We start from the raw sequence: 16,631 nt of genomic DNA on the forward strand, positions 1-16,631 counted from the left end.
TTCAGCTAATGTAAATGGGAAACAAATGCTCAGAAAAGAAGTTCAGGCGTGTTAGTTGAGATAGGCCCCAGTGTTCTTTCTGGACCAAACCTCCCTCCAATAAATATATCAAGGAAAGACAAAAAGAAAGCTTTTCCTCTCTTAATTCTTTTCTCTTAAAGAAGGTACAGTAGGAAAAAATTACATGCAACTAACTCGTTTAAAAAAAATCTAGATATATTTCATTTCAAGCAGATGTTTTCAGAAACTACCTCCCTCCTTAAATTAGCAACAGGTTCAATCATAAAGGAGGGAAAACTGTGAAGCAAGCTTATCCTGGTTCACATTGCATCTCTGCAAGATTGGTTATTATGGCAGAGTTTAATCTCAGGACAAATGAAATTAGTTCACAATAGAAAATTTTACAAAATAAAATGTGTACCTATGCCTCAAAAAATTAAAAATACAAGCCAGCACATCCACTTCTGGGTATATAGCCAAAATAATTGAGAAAAAAGGATCTCAAAGAGATATCTGCACACCCATGTACATAGTAGCATTCACCATAGCCAAAATGTAGAAACAGCCCAAATGCCTCTTAACAAATGGATAAACAAAATGTGGTACATACATACAATGCAACATTATTCAGCCTTCAAAAAGAAATCCTGTCACATGCTACAACATGTATGAACCTTGAAAACATTATGCTAAGTGAAATAATTCCATCACAAAAAGATAGTGTATGATTCCACTTATATAAGATATCTGAAGTAGTCAAATTTATAGAAAGAAAAAGTAGAATGGTTGCCAGGGACTTGGGGGAGAGAAAAATCAGGAGTTGTTTAAGGGGTAGAGAGTTTTAGCTCTGCAAGATAAAAAGTTCTGGAGGTCTGCTTCACAACAATGCGAATGTACTTAACACTGCTGAACTATATACACTTAAAAATGATTAAAATGGGCTTCCCTGGTGGCGCAGTGGTTGAGAGTCCGCCTGCTGATGATGCAGGGGACACGGGCTCGTGCCCCAGTCTGGGAAGATCCCACATGCCACCCCACATGCCGCGGAGCGGCTAGGCCCGTGAGCCATGGCCGCTGAGCCTGCGCGTCCAGAGCCTGTGCTCCACAATGGGAGAGGCCACAACAGTGAGAGGCCCACGTACCGCAAAAAAAAAAAAAAAAGATTAAAATGGTATATTTTATGTGTTTTTTACCACAATTAAAAATGTTTTTAATTGTCTGTCTACCTAATGAAGAGGGGCAAGTTTGACGAGAAGCAGTATATTTCCATGGTAGTAAAGGAATTATTAGTCCAGGGGAAATAGTAATTACACTGGAGAATAACAGGACAACACCCTGACCTGAGGAAGGACTCAAGTGAACATTCACCAATGAGGGCACATGAAGATCACATGCCCACAGATATGGTGCCCTGAGCACACAACATTGTGTATGTAACCTGAGCCTCTCCTAAGCAAGTATCAGACAACCCTAAATTGAGAAACAGTCCCCATTACATATATTTTATATTATATTGCAACTAAATGCAATAATACATGATCTTTTACTGGACAAAAAAAGTTTTAAAGGACATTTCTGAGAAAATTGACAGAGTAATGAAATATGGGCTACAAAACAGATAAAAGTTCTCTTATCAATGTTTCCTGAATTTGAAAACTATATTGTGGTTATGTACGAGAATATCTTTGATCCTGGGAAATAAATAGTCAAGTATTAAGGGGTGAAGGAGAATGATGTATGCAACCTACTCTCAAATAGTTCAAGGGAAAAACATGTTTATATAAAGAATGATAAAGCAAATGTGACAAAATGTTAAAAATCAGTGCATCTAGATAAAGAGTTTGAGTTCTCTGCTTTGAAATTATTTCAAAATAAAGTTTAAAAATTATTTTTTTAAGTATAACCTTAAATTTAGTTTACACCTCAGTTCCATCAAAACTTTCAAGGAGGGACTTCTCTGGCGGTCCAGTGGTTAAGACTCCGGGCATCTACTGCAGGGAGCACGGGTTTGATCCCTGGTCGGGGAACTAAGATCCCACATGCTGTGGCATGGCCAAGAAAAAAAAAAACAAACTTTCAAGCAAAGAAATTATATAAAAAAGATTTGTTCTACTTAAGCATAAATGCCAGCAAACTCACCTGAAGTACCACTAAGCACAAAATCTATTCTAATAGAAGTATGCTAATTAGTCACATAGTATAAAACTAGGTCCCAACCCTAGGACCTAACTGCAGTAGGTGAGACCACAGTCACTGCCAAAAGAGGCTATAGACTAGAGGGAAAGAAAGCACCGAGGATTAGTGATTAGGCAATGAGTTTTGCAGGAAACTGACTACACCTGGAAGGGTCCAAGCACATTAAGCAAAACAGTAGAGGCAGAAAATGGTTGCCCATTTTTGAATGTTGGTAACCAACTTAAGTTAGTTTAAAAAAGTGAAACACTGAGCAGGTGCAGAAAAGCCAACAGGTGAAAAGATGCAGCGTAGGAATTACCAGTCAGCAAACAGCCCCCCTCCATAGGAGACAGGTGAGGATTCAGAGACTTAAACAAGCAATAAAATACAGATAACCATCTGGTGGAAAAAGAGGGCATGTTGGTGAGTGTATTAAGGGAGGGTTAGGTAAGAGTGTGATGAAGAATACTAGTCTCAAAAATAAATAAATAAAAAATGGTTCTGAGGAACCTAGGGGCAGGACAGGAATAAAGGGGCAGACTTAGAGAATGGACTTGAGGACACGGGGAGGGGGAAGGGTAAGCTGGGACAAAGTGAGAGAGTGGCATGGACATATATACACTACCAAATGTAAAATAGATAGCTAGTGGGAAGCAGTCGCATAGCACAGGGAGATCAGCTCCATGCTTTGTGACCACCTGGGGGGGGGATAGGGAGGGTGGGAGGGAGACGCAAGAGGGAGGGGATATGGGGATATATGTATAGCTGATTCACTTAGTTATAAAGCAGAAACTAACACACCACTGTAAAGCAATTATACTCCAATAAAGATGTTAAAAAAAAAAATACTAGTCTCTTAAAAAGACAAGACCAGTGAAGGCTTCTGATTAAATATAGTGATGGGACCAAAAGTGTACATCACTTTGTTAAAAAGTTTAGCTGTACTAGCCTGTTTCCACTATTTAATAAGTACAAAGAACACAAAAACATCTTCCTTTCCCTAACTTTGAAGTATGTCATTTTCAAATGTGAGCCCTTCTCAATTATGTTTTTTTTTTTAATATTTATTTATTTGGATGCATCAGGTATTAGGTGGCTCGTGGGATCTTTCGTTGAGGCTTGAGGGCTTCTCTCTAATTGTGGCGTGCAGGCTCCAGAGCACACGGGCTCAGTAGTTGGTGACCGGCAGGCTCTAGAGTGTGCAGGCTTAGTTCGTGCGCGGGCTTAGTTGCCCTGCGGCATGTGGGATCTTAGTTCCCCGACCAGGTATCGAACCCTAGTCCCCTCCATTGGAAGTCGGATTCTTAACCACTGGACCACCAGGGAAGTCCCCCAATTATGTTTTAGAAGCATGTAAGAAGCAGAGAGACTGTAAGGACTAAATTTCCCTAATGAGACCATAACTTTCTCTTCATGACAAAGCCCATAATTTCCTCATAAGCCACGTGCCCCAAGGGGTATTGGGAAGAAAAGATTGAGACACATTCCCTACCATCCATCACAAAACTCCTAGTTATCTCATTCTCTCATAAAATATGTCATCCTTCCTTATTAAAAGGGGAAAGTCATACTTCACCAGTATTACCTGAAGCTTCCACAGACTTTTTCAAGGTATTTTGAAGATGGAGATTATACTGTAGGCCACAATACATTTAGGTTGAGTGGCTATTCAAGCAAACCCATTTAAGCGACTATAATAGCTGCTGTCATCTTAGTGCTGCCACTTAGTAGCTACTTCATAGAAGTATTATTAGCTAACAATTATATAGCATTTACTATGTGCCAGGCACTATTCTAAATATTATTTGCATCAGTTGATTTAATCATCACAATTTATAGCTGATGAAACTAAAGCACAGAGTGTAGTGGCCTTCCTAAGATCACACAGCTAGTGAGCAGTAGAGCCAGGACATGAACCCAGGCAGTCGGCCCAGTCAGGTTCTTAACCACTACTACTACTATTACTGCTTCCCTCACGTCAAGTTACTTAACGCCCCTCCCTCCACCTCCACGCCCCACTAAGGAAGTGGAGGAGCTGACGGGTACACATACTCTTTTCTGAACCCCATGGAGGTGAACAGGCTTCAGAATTCAGAATTTTCCCAGTTTTCAAAAGATAATAAGCACCCTATCATCAAGCATATTACTATTTCAGCAGTAAAATGAAAGAACATTCACGCTAAATGGGATAAATACATACAATAAGCTCACATAATTTCAGTCAGGTTAGGGTCTGCCACCAAAAAATTAACAGGAAGTTCAGTTTTCAGAGCTTTTTGGATATTGGAATTGTGGTTAAGTAACTTGACAGAATTGTCAAGATTAACTTCAAGATTAATTAATATACACAATTGCTTACCATACAGCCTAGTACACAGTAAGTAGGCATGATACATGGTAATTATTATTAGAGTAAAATTAAAACATACTCAACTTTGTTAACTAAGTGAATGGATGGTGTTTTTAATTAAAAGCCCCAAGTATTACAAGGGCAATCTGCAGGGACTGTGGGTACCCAAATGGGTGAGGAGGGAGGGAGGATGACTTTATCAACATACAAACAAAACATCCACCAATTATCAACAAGAATGCCAGGAAGTATCTTTTAAAATTAACTGAGGGTGGGCTGCATAAAAGTCTTAAAAGAACATCTCTGTAACCATAAGAATTTACTCAATCTTTTAAAAAGTCTATGCAATCCCCTTTTATAAATATAGCTTTGCTTTTGGAGGGAGGGAAAAAAGTTAAACCCGAATAATTCAGATTTTAAGCTCCCACTCACGTACCTTCAAACAATCCTCTAAAAACAACTTACCTGGATATTTTGGAAATAAAGATGGAAACAACTATAGAGAAAACACTGACACTTCAGCCTTTTTAAAAGCAAAAATAGTCACAACATCTGTATGGTACTCATACTATTTAACTCCTTAACAGTAAATTCTTCTTTTAAAATAACCATCCAAGAAAATGATAATGACCACAAAGTGGCAAAATACTTTTAAGAGCAGACAGATGTTGATTTCACTTTTGTACATCACTTAGAGAAAGATACTTGACATTTTCCCAAGAAAATGAACACTGATATAAAAGAATCTTTTTAATTATTGACATAAATACTCATCACAGCTTTCAAACACTTGAAAAGAATTCCCTTGGTCCTGGCCCTAAGACACCAACAAGCAGTTTTAAGTTCTCTATATTTCCATTATGATTTCTATGTACTTTTGATATTTCTTTTGTATTATGTCCAATAGAGTCTACCACACAGAGGTCTAAGTTATTTCTCAACAGATGGACTTTTCCTAAAAGGCAAATTATTCAATTTATTTCACTATTTCTATTTTACCAAAAACAGGTTGTCCAACAACTTACTATACGTTAGTCTTTAAATTCTTTTCCAATTCAATCATCCAGCACTTAGTGCTGATTTCGTGCTCAACAAAATTCAAATCTGACATTTTGTGATTCCTCCCATGATGAAGTGGACTTCACTGTTGCCAGGGCCAGGCCAACCAAGGCAAAACATTTAAGACCTAGGACCATATATGAAGAAACCCCATTTTCAAAAATGCCTGAAGAATTCACTAAATTGAACTGAAGAGCAATTCTTATTTTAAAACCAAGCAGCTATTCCTGGTTGAGTGAGGAACAGAGCACTCTGCCATTTCTACCTACCAGGGTAACTCCCCACCAAAATCATAAGCTACATGGTAATGGCAAAATATAGAAATGTATTAGAACAGGGTTGTTTTCAAACCTTAGAGAACTGTGTATCATTCAAAAAAGCATCTTCAATTTCTCAGTGCTTTCCTATTCAAATCACAAAACGTAACTCTCAAAAACTGCTGTGACTCCCAGCTGTTCATCTTATTCCATAAGCAAAAAGGCATCTTCAATACACCTATTAATATCTACCACTTATAGTTTTAGGGAATTTAATCTCTCTGAGCCTTCCTGTCTTTATCTGTGAAATGGGTATTAATAGAATTTACTTCATTCGATTTTCTAGAGTAAAATGAAACAATGTACACAAAGTGCACAGTGCCTAAAACAGGAGTGGGAAATACATAGTAGCTATTATTAATTACAAAGTAAAACTTGGCAACCTTCCTAGATGGTGGGAATAGGCAAAAAAGTGAAGTCAAATACTATAGAAGGTATGTGTTTTAAAAAGCTAAAAAAACATTATTCTGTTTTAAGGCCACTTGGTACAAAGGGAGAGAGACAAAAATTATGGACTACTTAAATTTCTAGCGGGCAGCCAGATTTAAGAAACAATTTGCAAGTCTAATTACCAGTTCTACAAAAAGTATCTGGATCTGCCACTCAAGTGGCCCATCCCCATATGTACTGCTTACTTTACAATTACATTCCAATCAAATTACCCAATAACTTAAAAAACAGGTTTAACAAATTTACGGTGCCACTATTTTGGCAAAACTATCCCCTAAAAGTCAGTTATCTCCAAATATGCTCTAAGAATCATCTGCATCGGAATCACCTTGTTAAAAACAAACTGGTGGAGTGGAGCTCAGAAATCTTAAGACATTTGTTTTGAGAACAACTGCCCAAAAGATGTTTAGCCAAAACATTCTATATTAAATCCACCCAAAGTATAACTTAACCTCCACTTTCCTGCAAGATCTGCCACTATAGCAAGCTCTGTTCTGCTGGTGTGCCTGAATTAATCTGGGAATTAAGGTAGAACAGGACGAATAAATATCAAGAAATAAGGATGCACTTCAGAGGCACAAATAACTACTAAGAACATCTTTCATTTTTAATCAATGTGAAATTAACTCAGCCATAACAGAGAAGATGAACACATAATACACAAATTCTTTAATGGCCCCCCACAGAAAAACTGATCTTATGAAGATTAAACCTAGTTTCATCAGGAGCTTTGCTTTAAAATGGTACACTGTGAAGTATGGTCTTATTTACACATAAAATGCTGAAAATTAACCTTATTAGATACCCAACTCCAAGAAAACATGCCTGGCATAATTTGTGTGTAACACATCTAGTTACCTAGATCATGGAATTTATTTAATACTGTGATGTTACAGAGTCCTTACATTCAAACTAGACTTTTAATGTCCAACAACTAATCATTTCCAAAAGAAATAAATCACTGCAGTCCAACAAGTGATGAACAGCTCACTCTCAATACTGTATATACTAGTACAGCAGTAGGTGTCCTAAAGCTGCCTGGGTCAGAAGGTGATTAGCACTTGTCTCAATGCTATTTCACTGTGGAAACCCTTTATCAACACCTTGGGGTATAAGCAGAATAATCATCAAAAAATATTAAAAGTGTTTTAAATAGGTACAACTCAACACAATCATTCAAGCATACTACTTGAGGGCCTAAATTCTCAACCTGGACACTTAGTATAAGCTACTCATACCACTACTCACTGCTTCACCAGAATGGCTGTATATTTTTCCCACCAAAAGTAGGGCTATTGCACCATACGTTTCATGATCTCTGTAAAGAAAAAAAATCATTGTCTTGGTTTATATTTCCTTAAAAAACATGTAAATCTACAACTTGTCTTAAGAACTTAGTGAAATCTGAAGATTTCTAAAGAAATCACCTCAATTCTTTTTAATGCAACCCGCATACACACACAGAAAAGGCAGTATTTGTAAAAGATCAATTCTGAAATACAACCAGCTACAACCTTTAATAAGCATGTACCACAAAATTAAAATGCACAAGGGTTTTTAAGCATAAGCATTTACTTCATGATCCCTTAATTCGTATCATGTACCAAAAAAATGGAATCAGAAAGGTTTCTCAGGATTTCAAAGCAGTTTTTTGTTTTTTTTTTTCCAAAGCAGCTTTATAACTTTAAAGATGTGGAGAACAGTAACAAACAGTTTAAATGATCCCTCTTGTAAGAAGCAACCACAGGTCCCATTAAATATGTCCCTTCAAGAATAGATTGAGAAGACTGAGAAACTACCATTTCAGAGGACTGGGCTGAAGGCTGGTTAAATTTTTCTAGGTTTGGAATTACTAAAGTTGGAGGTGTGTTTAAGGGACAGGCCTAGAAGTTTGCAGGCAGGCAAGAGATATCGTATCATTTCTACTGACCCAAAACAAGGCCCTTAGGGGACTACAGTTGTCCCTTCTGTTTGTTCTTGAGGGAATTGCTCTTGAGGGAAAAGGCCTATTTTAAAAACGTTATGGAAATGCATCCAAGGGGATGCAATCGGAAAAAAATCCAGAATGTGGAAAATTCTACCAAAAAAAGTCTATGGAGGGCTTCCCTGGTGGCACAGTGGTTGATAGTCCACCTGCCGATGCAGGAGACACGGGTTCGTGCCCCGGTCCGGGAGGATCCCACATGCCGTGGAGCGGCTGGGCCCGTGAGCCATGGTCGCTGAGCCTGTGCGTCAGGAGCACCTCAATGGGAGAGGCCACAACAGTGAGAGGCCCGCATACCGCAAAAAAAAAAAAAGGCTATGGATTAACAAATCAACTGCAAGGAAATAAAAGTAATGGCGGGAGAACTACAGATGAAAAACTTAGGAAGCTTCTCAAACAACTGCAATGTATAAACTTTACTTGATTTCTAATTTGAACAAAACTTAGATGTTGATTTTGAGACACTGCACATGATGATGTAAAGGAATTGTTGCTATTAATTTCGGTGTGACAACAGTAGTACAAGTAAATTTTTAAAGTTCTTATCGTTTTACAGATCTCTACTGAAATACTTATGATAAAATTATATGTTTAGGATTTGCTTCAAAATAATCCATTGGAGGTGGGCATACAATGAAACACATTTGGCTAACAGCTGATAAATGTTGAAGCAAGGGACATTCATTTACCATAATAAGAAAATTAAACAAATATTATGGTACAACCACTGATTATTCTGTCTAACATAAGATAGTTTAGCAACCTGAAGGAATGCTTATTATATAATGCTAAATGAAGAAACAAATGTACCTACGTCAAAATTTCAAAAGCGTAAGGTTAAGGAAACAAAAGAGAATAGGAAGACCAAACTGAATTTGTGAGTTAGTTGATTATCTACTTTATCTACTAGTATTAGACTACTGTCATTAGACATTGCTAATGAATTCAGTAGGCAGGTAATTTAAACCACTTAAGAGAGCTGCGTATAAAACAATAGTGGAGAAGCCTAGAATAAACTAGAGAATGCAATGCACACCTCAACTTAAAAGCATTCAAATAAATACTCCACTACATAAAATCCGTTTTTAACCAGATATTCAAATATCCTCATTTTTAGGGTGACCAAGTCATTTATTTGCCAAAGCAAGCTACTTTGAATAAAGAAAGGAGGTAAGAATCAAACCAGGATGGTACAGGAAAACCAGACCACCTGGTCACCCTATTCACTTTATCTATATAAACTGAGGCATTAAGTTTGTTTGCTTATTTGTGCTTAAAGTGAACTGCCTAAACTCAAAATGAATTAGCCTCATACACACTAGAGACTGAAGCCCAGCGAGGCACAGAGATTTGCTCAAAGTCATGGTGTTAATTGAAGAGGCAGGTGCGACAAGTCAGCACCCAATACCCTGACACTGTCCAGATCAATCTACTATTTAGTACCATTTTCTTCTCTTTAGGTTTTGGTTTTCTTAAAATTACATGTGTCCTGCTCCTTTTTTCCACAAAAAGAGTCTCTTCAAAATGTGTTCATCAAATAATTCTAAAAATAAGGCAAAAAAATAATACAATAACAGGAAGGTGAAGAATGTCCAACAAATGCTTACAAAAGCAAAATCCTGATTAATCCACATGTATATGAAATCCTGTACTCTAAGATCAAACACTTTTTCTACATGCTGGACAACCCTAAGACATTTCTGTACCATGCATGATTGTCAGAATAAAAAAATTAATAAAAGCAATAACTGGACCCTTGGAAGACCGGAGAAAAGCACACATACATTGATGCACCTAGTAGCCTCCCAAACATTAATTCTTTCCTGATTATCTCACTGAAGAGGCAAGAACCAAGACCTCAGAGCCTACTACATTCCCAGTAGACAGCTAAGGAAATGGGGAGTCTCCAGAGCAGCTTCTATGGCTATGAGCTCACTAAAGAATCTCTTTGGCTCCAACACCCATACACAACCTCTGTATTATCCCATATAGCTATTAACATCAAGATAAGCACTATATTTCAGAAATATGCAATTCTTTACTTACTGATTAACAGGAAATCTGCCAGCCCAACTACCTTCCTAATATGAAATTAGAAAAAGCATAGACTTTAGAATCAGATCCAACCTACATCTGAGCCCTTACTTTGCCATTTACAAGCTAGCCAAACTGAAGGAACTTCAACTTCCTCCTATATAAATGAAAAATACCACCAGAGTTATAGAGGTTAAAGCATGTGGTACAAAGCCTGGTACTTAACAGGCACTCAGTAGGAAGCTCTTGCTTTAATTTTTATTTTATATTGGAGTATAGTTGATATACAATATTCTGTTAGTTTCAGGTGTACAGCAAAGCGATTTAGTTATACATATACATATATCTATTCTTTTTCATATTCTTTTCCCATATAAGAGGAAACTCTCGTTATTTCTACCTAATGGTTTCATTCAATGGCCAATTCAAATAGGATACAAACTATTTTTATTTTATTTTTTATTTATTTATTTTTTGGCTGTGCCGCCTTGCGGGGTCTTAGTTCCCCAACCAGGAAAGGAACCTGGGTCCGGGCAGAGAGTACAGAGTGCTAACCACTGGACCGCCAGGGAATTCCTGATACAAACTATTTTTAAAGCAACTGATGACTACAGTCACGGTCTTGGTAAAGTCTGTAAAGAGTTATCTCCTGGATCATCAGTTAACCCCAAAACTGTGCATGAAAGTATGGAATCAACGTAAGCACAGATTACAAAATATATTGGCAGATCTATTTTTCCAAATTATATTAAATTATGAAAAAAAAAGATACTCAACTAGTCAATCACTGGTCCAATAATAATTCCTTGAAGTGCTAAATTTTAAAAACACTGCTTTATTTCCTCACCACTTCCACAATGTGTGTGACTCCCATATAAACTTCTAGAAGGCACAGACTGTGTCTCATACATATAATATTCAGAATAGCTAGGAGGGTGCCTTATACAGATGTACTCAATAAATATTTGTGGAATGAAAAGTTGATATGGTTCCCTTAATGGCGTTTTTAAAAATACGTTAATGACAGAATCCTTTCACTTCAAAACATTAAATTGCAAAAGGTTCATAATAAGAACAGCACCCCCAACAAAAGAAGCTGCTGTTTATAAGCACTGTAGGTAAAACAGAGCAAAACTCAAAAAACGAATGGCTTTCCCTATGAAAGAAAATTTTAAAAAACAAAACACCAAGACAATGAGCACCTCAAAACAGGACAGCACTGTCCATTCCATTTCCAGAAACAACTTACCTTTTTGCACCTTCCTTTTGCAGATTTGAAATCCAGATTCTCACACAATCACTGGCCTTCACTTCTGTTTGATTCAATAGCATACACACTACTGAACATACACATTCTCTCTCTTGCTATTATTAAATACATCAGTACTGGTCTTATTCTGCTTTCTAATTCCGAAAACAAAAGTGCAAAAGTCCTAACCCAAAATTCTTTAAAAAAAAAAAAAAAAAAAACTAATTAAAAAAATGTTTTTGAGATTTAACAATGTTTGAAGTAACTGTAAAGGCTCCCATCTTTTCCCATACTTCAATTATGTATTTTAAATGGCTTTCTTCCCCAAATGAGAAGATTCTTGTGTCTTGATGGGAGGGCAAGCAGTTACAAGTAAAACGTACTAAAATAAGCCATTTCTCAACAGGTGAGATACCATCAGAGTGTGTGCTGTTGCAGGAAACAGAATAGAGAGCCGTGAATGGGAGTCTCTGCACTTCATATCTGCAAAAGAAGAGAATAAAAAGGTTAACTTAACTCTAGACTTAGAGTATCTTCATCTGTTTAAAGCAATGCCCATAAACAATTTAAATTTAAAAATGAAAATGTGCTAAAACAAGAGGTTTGTGGGTGAACTCAACCATTTAAACTGTATCTACAGTTTTAGAAGTCAGTATCTTAACACTTTTATACCACACCATCTTGATATTAAAGGTTTAATAAAAAATCCCATCTCTTCTTTAGACTTTTCTTAAAGTTATCATTAGCCAATTAGCCAAATGTGCTAGGGGGAATTAGTTCTAACCCGAAGAATAACAGTCGAAGAGCTCATTTTTAATAAACGTTCTTCCCTTTATAAGGAGCGGCAGTTAACCTTTTGGGAACCCCAATGCTCCCACCCCTTTCTCCGACCTCATTAAAGTTAAAGGTTAATTTGAGAACAGCGCATTCTCCCCTACCCAGCACCGCGTTCTCTGCGAAAATCCTTCTGCGTTTTGCACTGACCCACCCGCCGCAGTGTGGGTGAGCCACGGCCAGGTCACGGAAGGAGGCCGAGGTTGCCGGGGGGTGGGGGTGAGACCCGCGAGCCCGTCAAGCACCCGCGGCTCCCCCCACCACCCGGCGGCACACCTGCCTCGCAGGCGCCCACCAGGGGCAGGGACCGCCCTCTGACAGCCCCGCGCGCCTGCCCCACGCGGAACGCGCGCCACGCGCCGCGCGGGACCCGAGGGCGGCGCAGGCGGCTGGGCGCCGGAGAGGCGGGAGCCCGTCGTGAAGGGGCCGCCCGGGCTCGCTCCCTCCCCGGGGACCGAGCGGACCGGGGCGTGCTGGGGGCGGGCGCGGTACCTTTTGGACAGATCCATGAGGACCCCGGAGAAAAGCTTCTCCCCGAGGCGGAACGACACGACGAGCGCGTCCTCAATGATGTGGTCCAGCGTGACCCGCACCTCCGAGCCGGGGATCAGTTGCGACACCGCGGAGTCCCCACCCGCCGGCGGCACGAGCGCCGGGGCTGAGGGCTGGGGCAGCGGCGGTTCCTGGCGCTCCTCGGGAGCCGCGGGCTCCTCGGGCGGCGATGCAGGGGAAGGTGAAAGGCCAGGCCCTTCCTGTGGCGCGGCTGCCGCCGGCTCCACCACCCGGGCGGGTAGCTTCTCCTCAGGCTGCAGCTCCGGCCCCGCCGCCTCCGGGCTGCGGGCTAGCTCCCCCGGCGGCGGTGGCGGCGGCGGCGGCGGCGGGAACGGCGGCTCGTCGGCCTGAGGAGAGGACTGCTGCCTGTCGGCCTCGCCGTCCGGCACAGACGCTTCAGTGGCCGTGACCGGGAGGGGGTCAGTGCCGGCCTCGCTGCCGGGAATGGGCTCCATCTCCGGCTCGGCCTCGCCGGCGCCCCCCTCCCCGGGGGACGCTGCAGTCGCTGCCGCCTCTGCAGCCACGGCCGCCATTTTCTTCCTGGCTTCTCCCTCCTCCAACTCAGTCAGTCTACAGCGGCGGCGGCGGCGGCAGCGCTGCTTGGTTCCCTGGGCCTTCCCCTCCCTCCAGCGAACAGTTTTGTCCCGCCCTTACCCCGATGCTTGTTATTGGCACCGCGCCATTGGTTCTGTCCTACAGCCCTCCCGCACTTGCAATATTCCATTGGCCAGGTGGGGACGTCTATCATCCAGTCAGTCCATCCCTCCCATACAGAGTAGGAACTTCTCATTGGCCGGACTAGTTGTCAAATGTCGAATCTTAGAGGAGGAGTGGGGGGCGGGCTCAAAGGGGGCGGGGGGAAGTCAAAAAGCTGAGCCTTATACTTATTGCCTCTTTCTATTGGATGGAAGAGAAAATGTAGTCTTATGGTTGGCCTATGCTCCTGCCCATTATCAGCCAGGGTTTCAGAGGTGGGATAAAGGAGGGAATCACGTGGTATGCCTGTTCTTTCAAAGGCTATGGAGGGGAGGAGTAACGTAATGAGGGAGGGGAACCGCTTCCCAAGAATCTCTGCGCAGAGGTCCTTAGAATAAATGTTATTTCTGGGCGCGGACCTGCTTGCAGCCGCGTGTGGGCACGACAGGCTTCTTTGGGAAGGACAGCTAAAGTTTGAAGATAATTCTACAGTTTTTGAGCTCCTCCTATGCTAGGCACTGTGCTAGGTGCTGGGGATAGAATGATGTGCAAGACGTTCTCCATAACCTCATGGCAGCCACTTCAGCTCCCACACAAGGGGTGTTTCCTTGAGTTCTCTCCACTTTCTAGGAACAATGCACCTACTTATTTCAAAGTAGGAAAATGCTAATGAAAACAGGAAGGATACCATGCACACTGGATTAAGCTGATGAATGTTCCAGAGAGCAGTACAGAGGCACTGCTGAACTTCCACGTGAACACTAATTTTCAACCCAAATTCACTGGAAAGTGGTCGCACCTGGTTACTTGCTTCAGCCTTTTATCTTTCCTTGCCGCTCGTATGCCACAGGTGCAAAAAGCCTCTGCAGCGTCCTAATGCCTCTACTTCTCTAGTCCCGCTTTAAGTTTCTTGATTTGTTTTGTCTGGAAGAATCTACTGAACCTTTTTCTTTCAAAAGGCTCAGAGTGAGCCATTTCTCCAGAAGAGATTGTAAGCACTGAGAATGCGTGCAGGAGCGAGGAGAGAAAAGTTGCCAACATGAGGGAGAGTAAAAAATGAAATTCTAAAGACTAATTACAGCCAACATTTATTGGGCACCCCCTATGTGCCAAGCACTAGTACAAACATTTAGTATAACACATCATTTAATCCTTACAATACTACTATAAGGCAGGTACTGTTATTATACCCGTCTTATAAATAAAGAAATTGAGGCACATAAAGGGTGCTGAAGGTCACTCAGCTAGTAAGTTGCATAGTCAGAATTCCAGTTTTGTTTTTTTTTTTGGGGGGGGAGATAAATTAGGAGATTGGGATTAACAGATACACACTAGTATATATAAAATAGATAAACAGCAAGGACCTACTGTATAGCACAGGGAACTATCTTGTAATAACCTATAATGGAAAAGAATCTGAAAAAGAATATATATATATATCTGAATCACTTTGCTATACACCTATAACTAACACATTATAAATCAACTATACTTCAATTAAAAAACAAAAATAGCAAAAAGAAAAAAATTCCAGTTTTACCTTGAAAGGACTGAAAATGGGAAAAAGTAACTATCACCATATGCTCTGTTTCAAGCCCTGGGGCTCTTGGGAAAGGCACCTAGGAAATCCCAGTCAGGGCAGGATCAGCATCTGCAAAGTAACAGAAGGAAATAAATTTACTGAGTGTCCACTCTGTACCAGAGATTTTCCCATAAGCTCTCATTTAAAATCCTGTGAGTTAAGTCTTCTCCTTCTTTTACAAGTGAGGAAACTGATCCTTAGCCAGGTTAAAGGTCTTCTTGTCAGTCACACAGATAGCTAGCAGCAGATCCTATAGAACCCAGGTCTTTCCAAGTGCATGATTGTTTCACTCATTCACTGAACAAATAATTTATCCCCTGCAGGCTAGATGCCTGCAGAAAACAGCCATGGATCCCACCTTACAGAGTTTTTGCCATGATCAATTTTCTATATTTCAACATAATCAATTAATTAAACATAACACATAGTCCTATGAAACGTGTAGACCCATACTGAGTTCCCACATTGTATAGTATCCCACATGGAGAAAAATACAGTTCAGGTCCTACGACCTGATTACCTCTTGCAGTAATTCATTGCAAGATGCTGCAGTAAATCATTTAAATTAAGGATTTATAGCAGATGGTGGCATATCAAGTCACCCTTCTAAATCACCATTTTCAGCCTGCAACTCAAGATCCTCTACTGGCTCCCTATGTTCACATCAAGTGTATCCTCTTCTGCTTGTCATTCAAGGCCCTCTCTGTTCCTACTTTATTTTTCAAGGTCTGTTCTCTACTATTCTTCAAGCTTTCTAATACTGGGAAGATCTTTCATCGATTTATTCCACAGATAAATATTCAAGGCCTACTATATGTCAGTTACTGGGCTAGGCAGTTAGAAGCCATGCAGAAAGAACATGAAAGCCTCCTTGGAGTTATTTTTCTAGTTAGGGAGCTAGAAAATAAGCAGTGAATAAATAACATGATTCACAGATTATGAGCAATGCCATAAAAGAAATCAACAGGGTGAGGTGATAGGGAATAGCTGGGGGAGGGGCAAAGAGTGTCTCATTTAGATAAGGTGGTCAGAAAAGACCTCTCTGAAGACAAGATATTTTAACTAAAATGCAAAGGATAAGAAGGAGCCAGCTGGGCTTCCCTGGTGGCACAGTGGTTGAGAATCTGCCTGTCAATGCAGGGGACACGGGTTCAGGGCCTGGTCCGGGAGGATCCCACATGCCGCGGAGCAACTGGGCCCGTAAGCCACAACTACTGAGCCTGTGTGTCTGGAGCCTGTGCTCCGCAACAGGAGAGGCTGCAACAGTGAGAGGCCCGCACACTGCGATGAAGAGTGGCCCCCGCTTGCCACAACTGGAGAAAGCCCTCACATAGAAACGAAGACCCAAC

The 16,631-nt window shown here is 40.7% G+C and overlaps 1 protein-coding gene across 8 annotated transcripts in view; it reads right to left on the bottom strand.

The window, feature by feature from the left end:
• The window catches only part of PWWP2A (PWWP domain containing 2A), a 32,989-nt gene extending 19,379 nt beyond the window's left edge, over window positions 1–13,610 (bottom strand). For 6 of the 8 annotated variants that reach the window (XM_024750615.1, XM_024750612.1, XM_024750610.1 and 3 more), the window contains exon 1: window positions 12,945–13,610. In XM_024750615.1, the coding sequence (XP_024606383.1) occupies window positions 12,945–13,537 (593 nt within the window). In that variant the 5' untranslated portion in view covers window positions 13,538–13,610. Of the gene's footprint in view, window positions 1–7,589; window positions 7,670–12,944 lie in introns of all 8 variants that reach the window. The other 2 variants (XM_024750616.1, XM_024750617.1) reach the window with 2 other exon arrangements.
• Window positions 13,611–16,631: the final 3,021 nt, after the last annotated feature.

This window comes from Neophocaena asiaeorientalis, unplaced genomic scaffold (genome assembly GCF_003031525.2).
Source record: "Neophocaena asiaeorientalis asiaeorientalis breed wild unplaced genomic scaffold, Neophocaena_asiaeorientalis_V1.1 scaffold527, whole genome shotgun sequence".
NCBI lineage: Eukaryota > Metazoa > Chordata > Mammalia > Artiodactyla > Phocoenidae > Neophocaena > Neophocaena asiaeorientalis.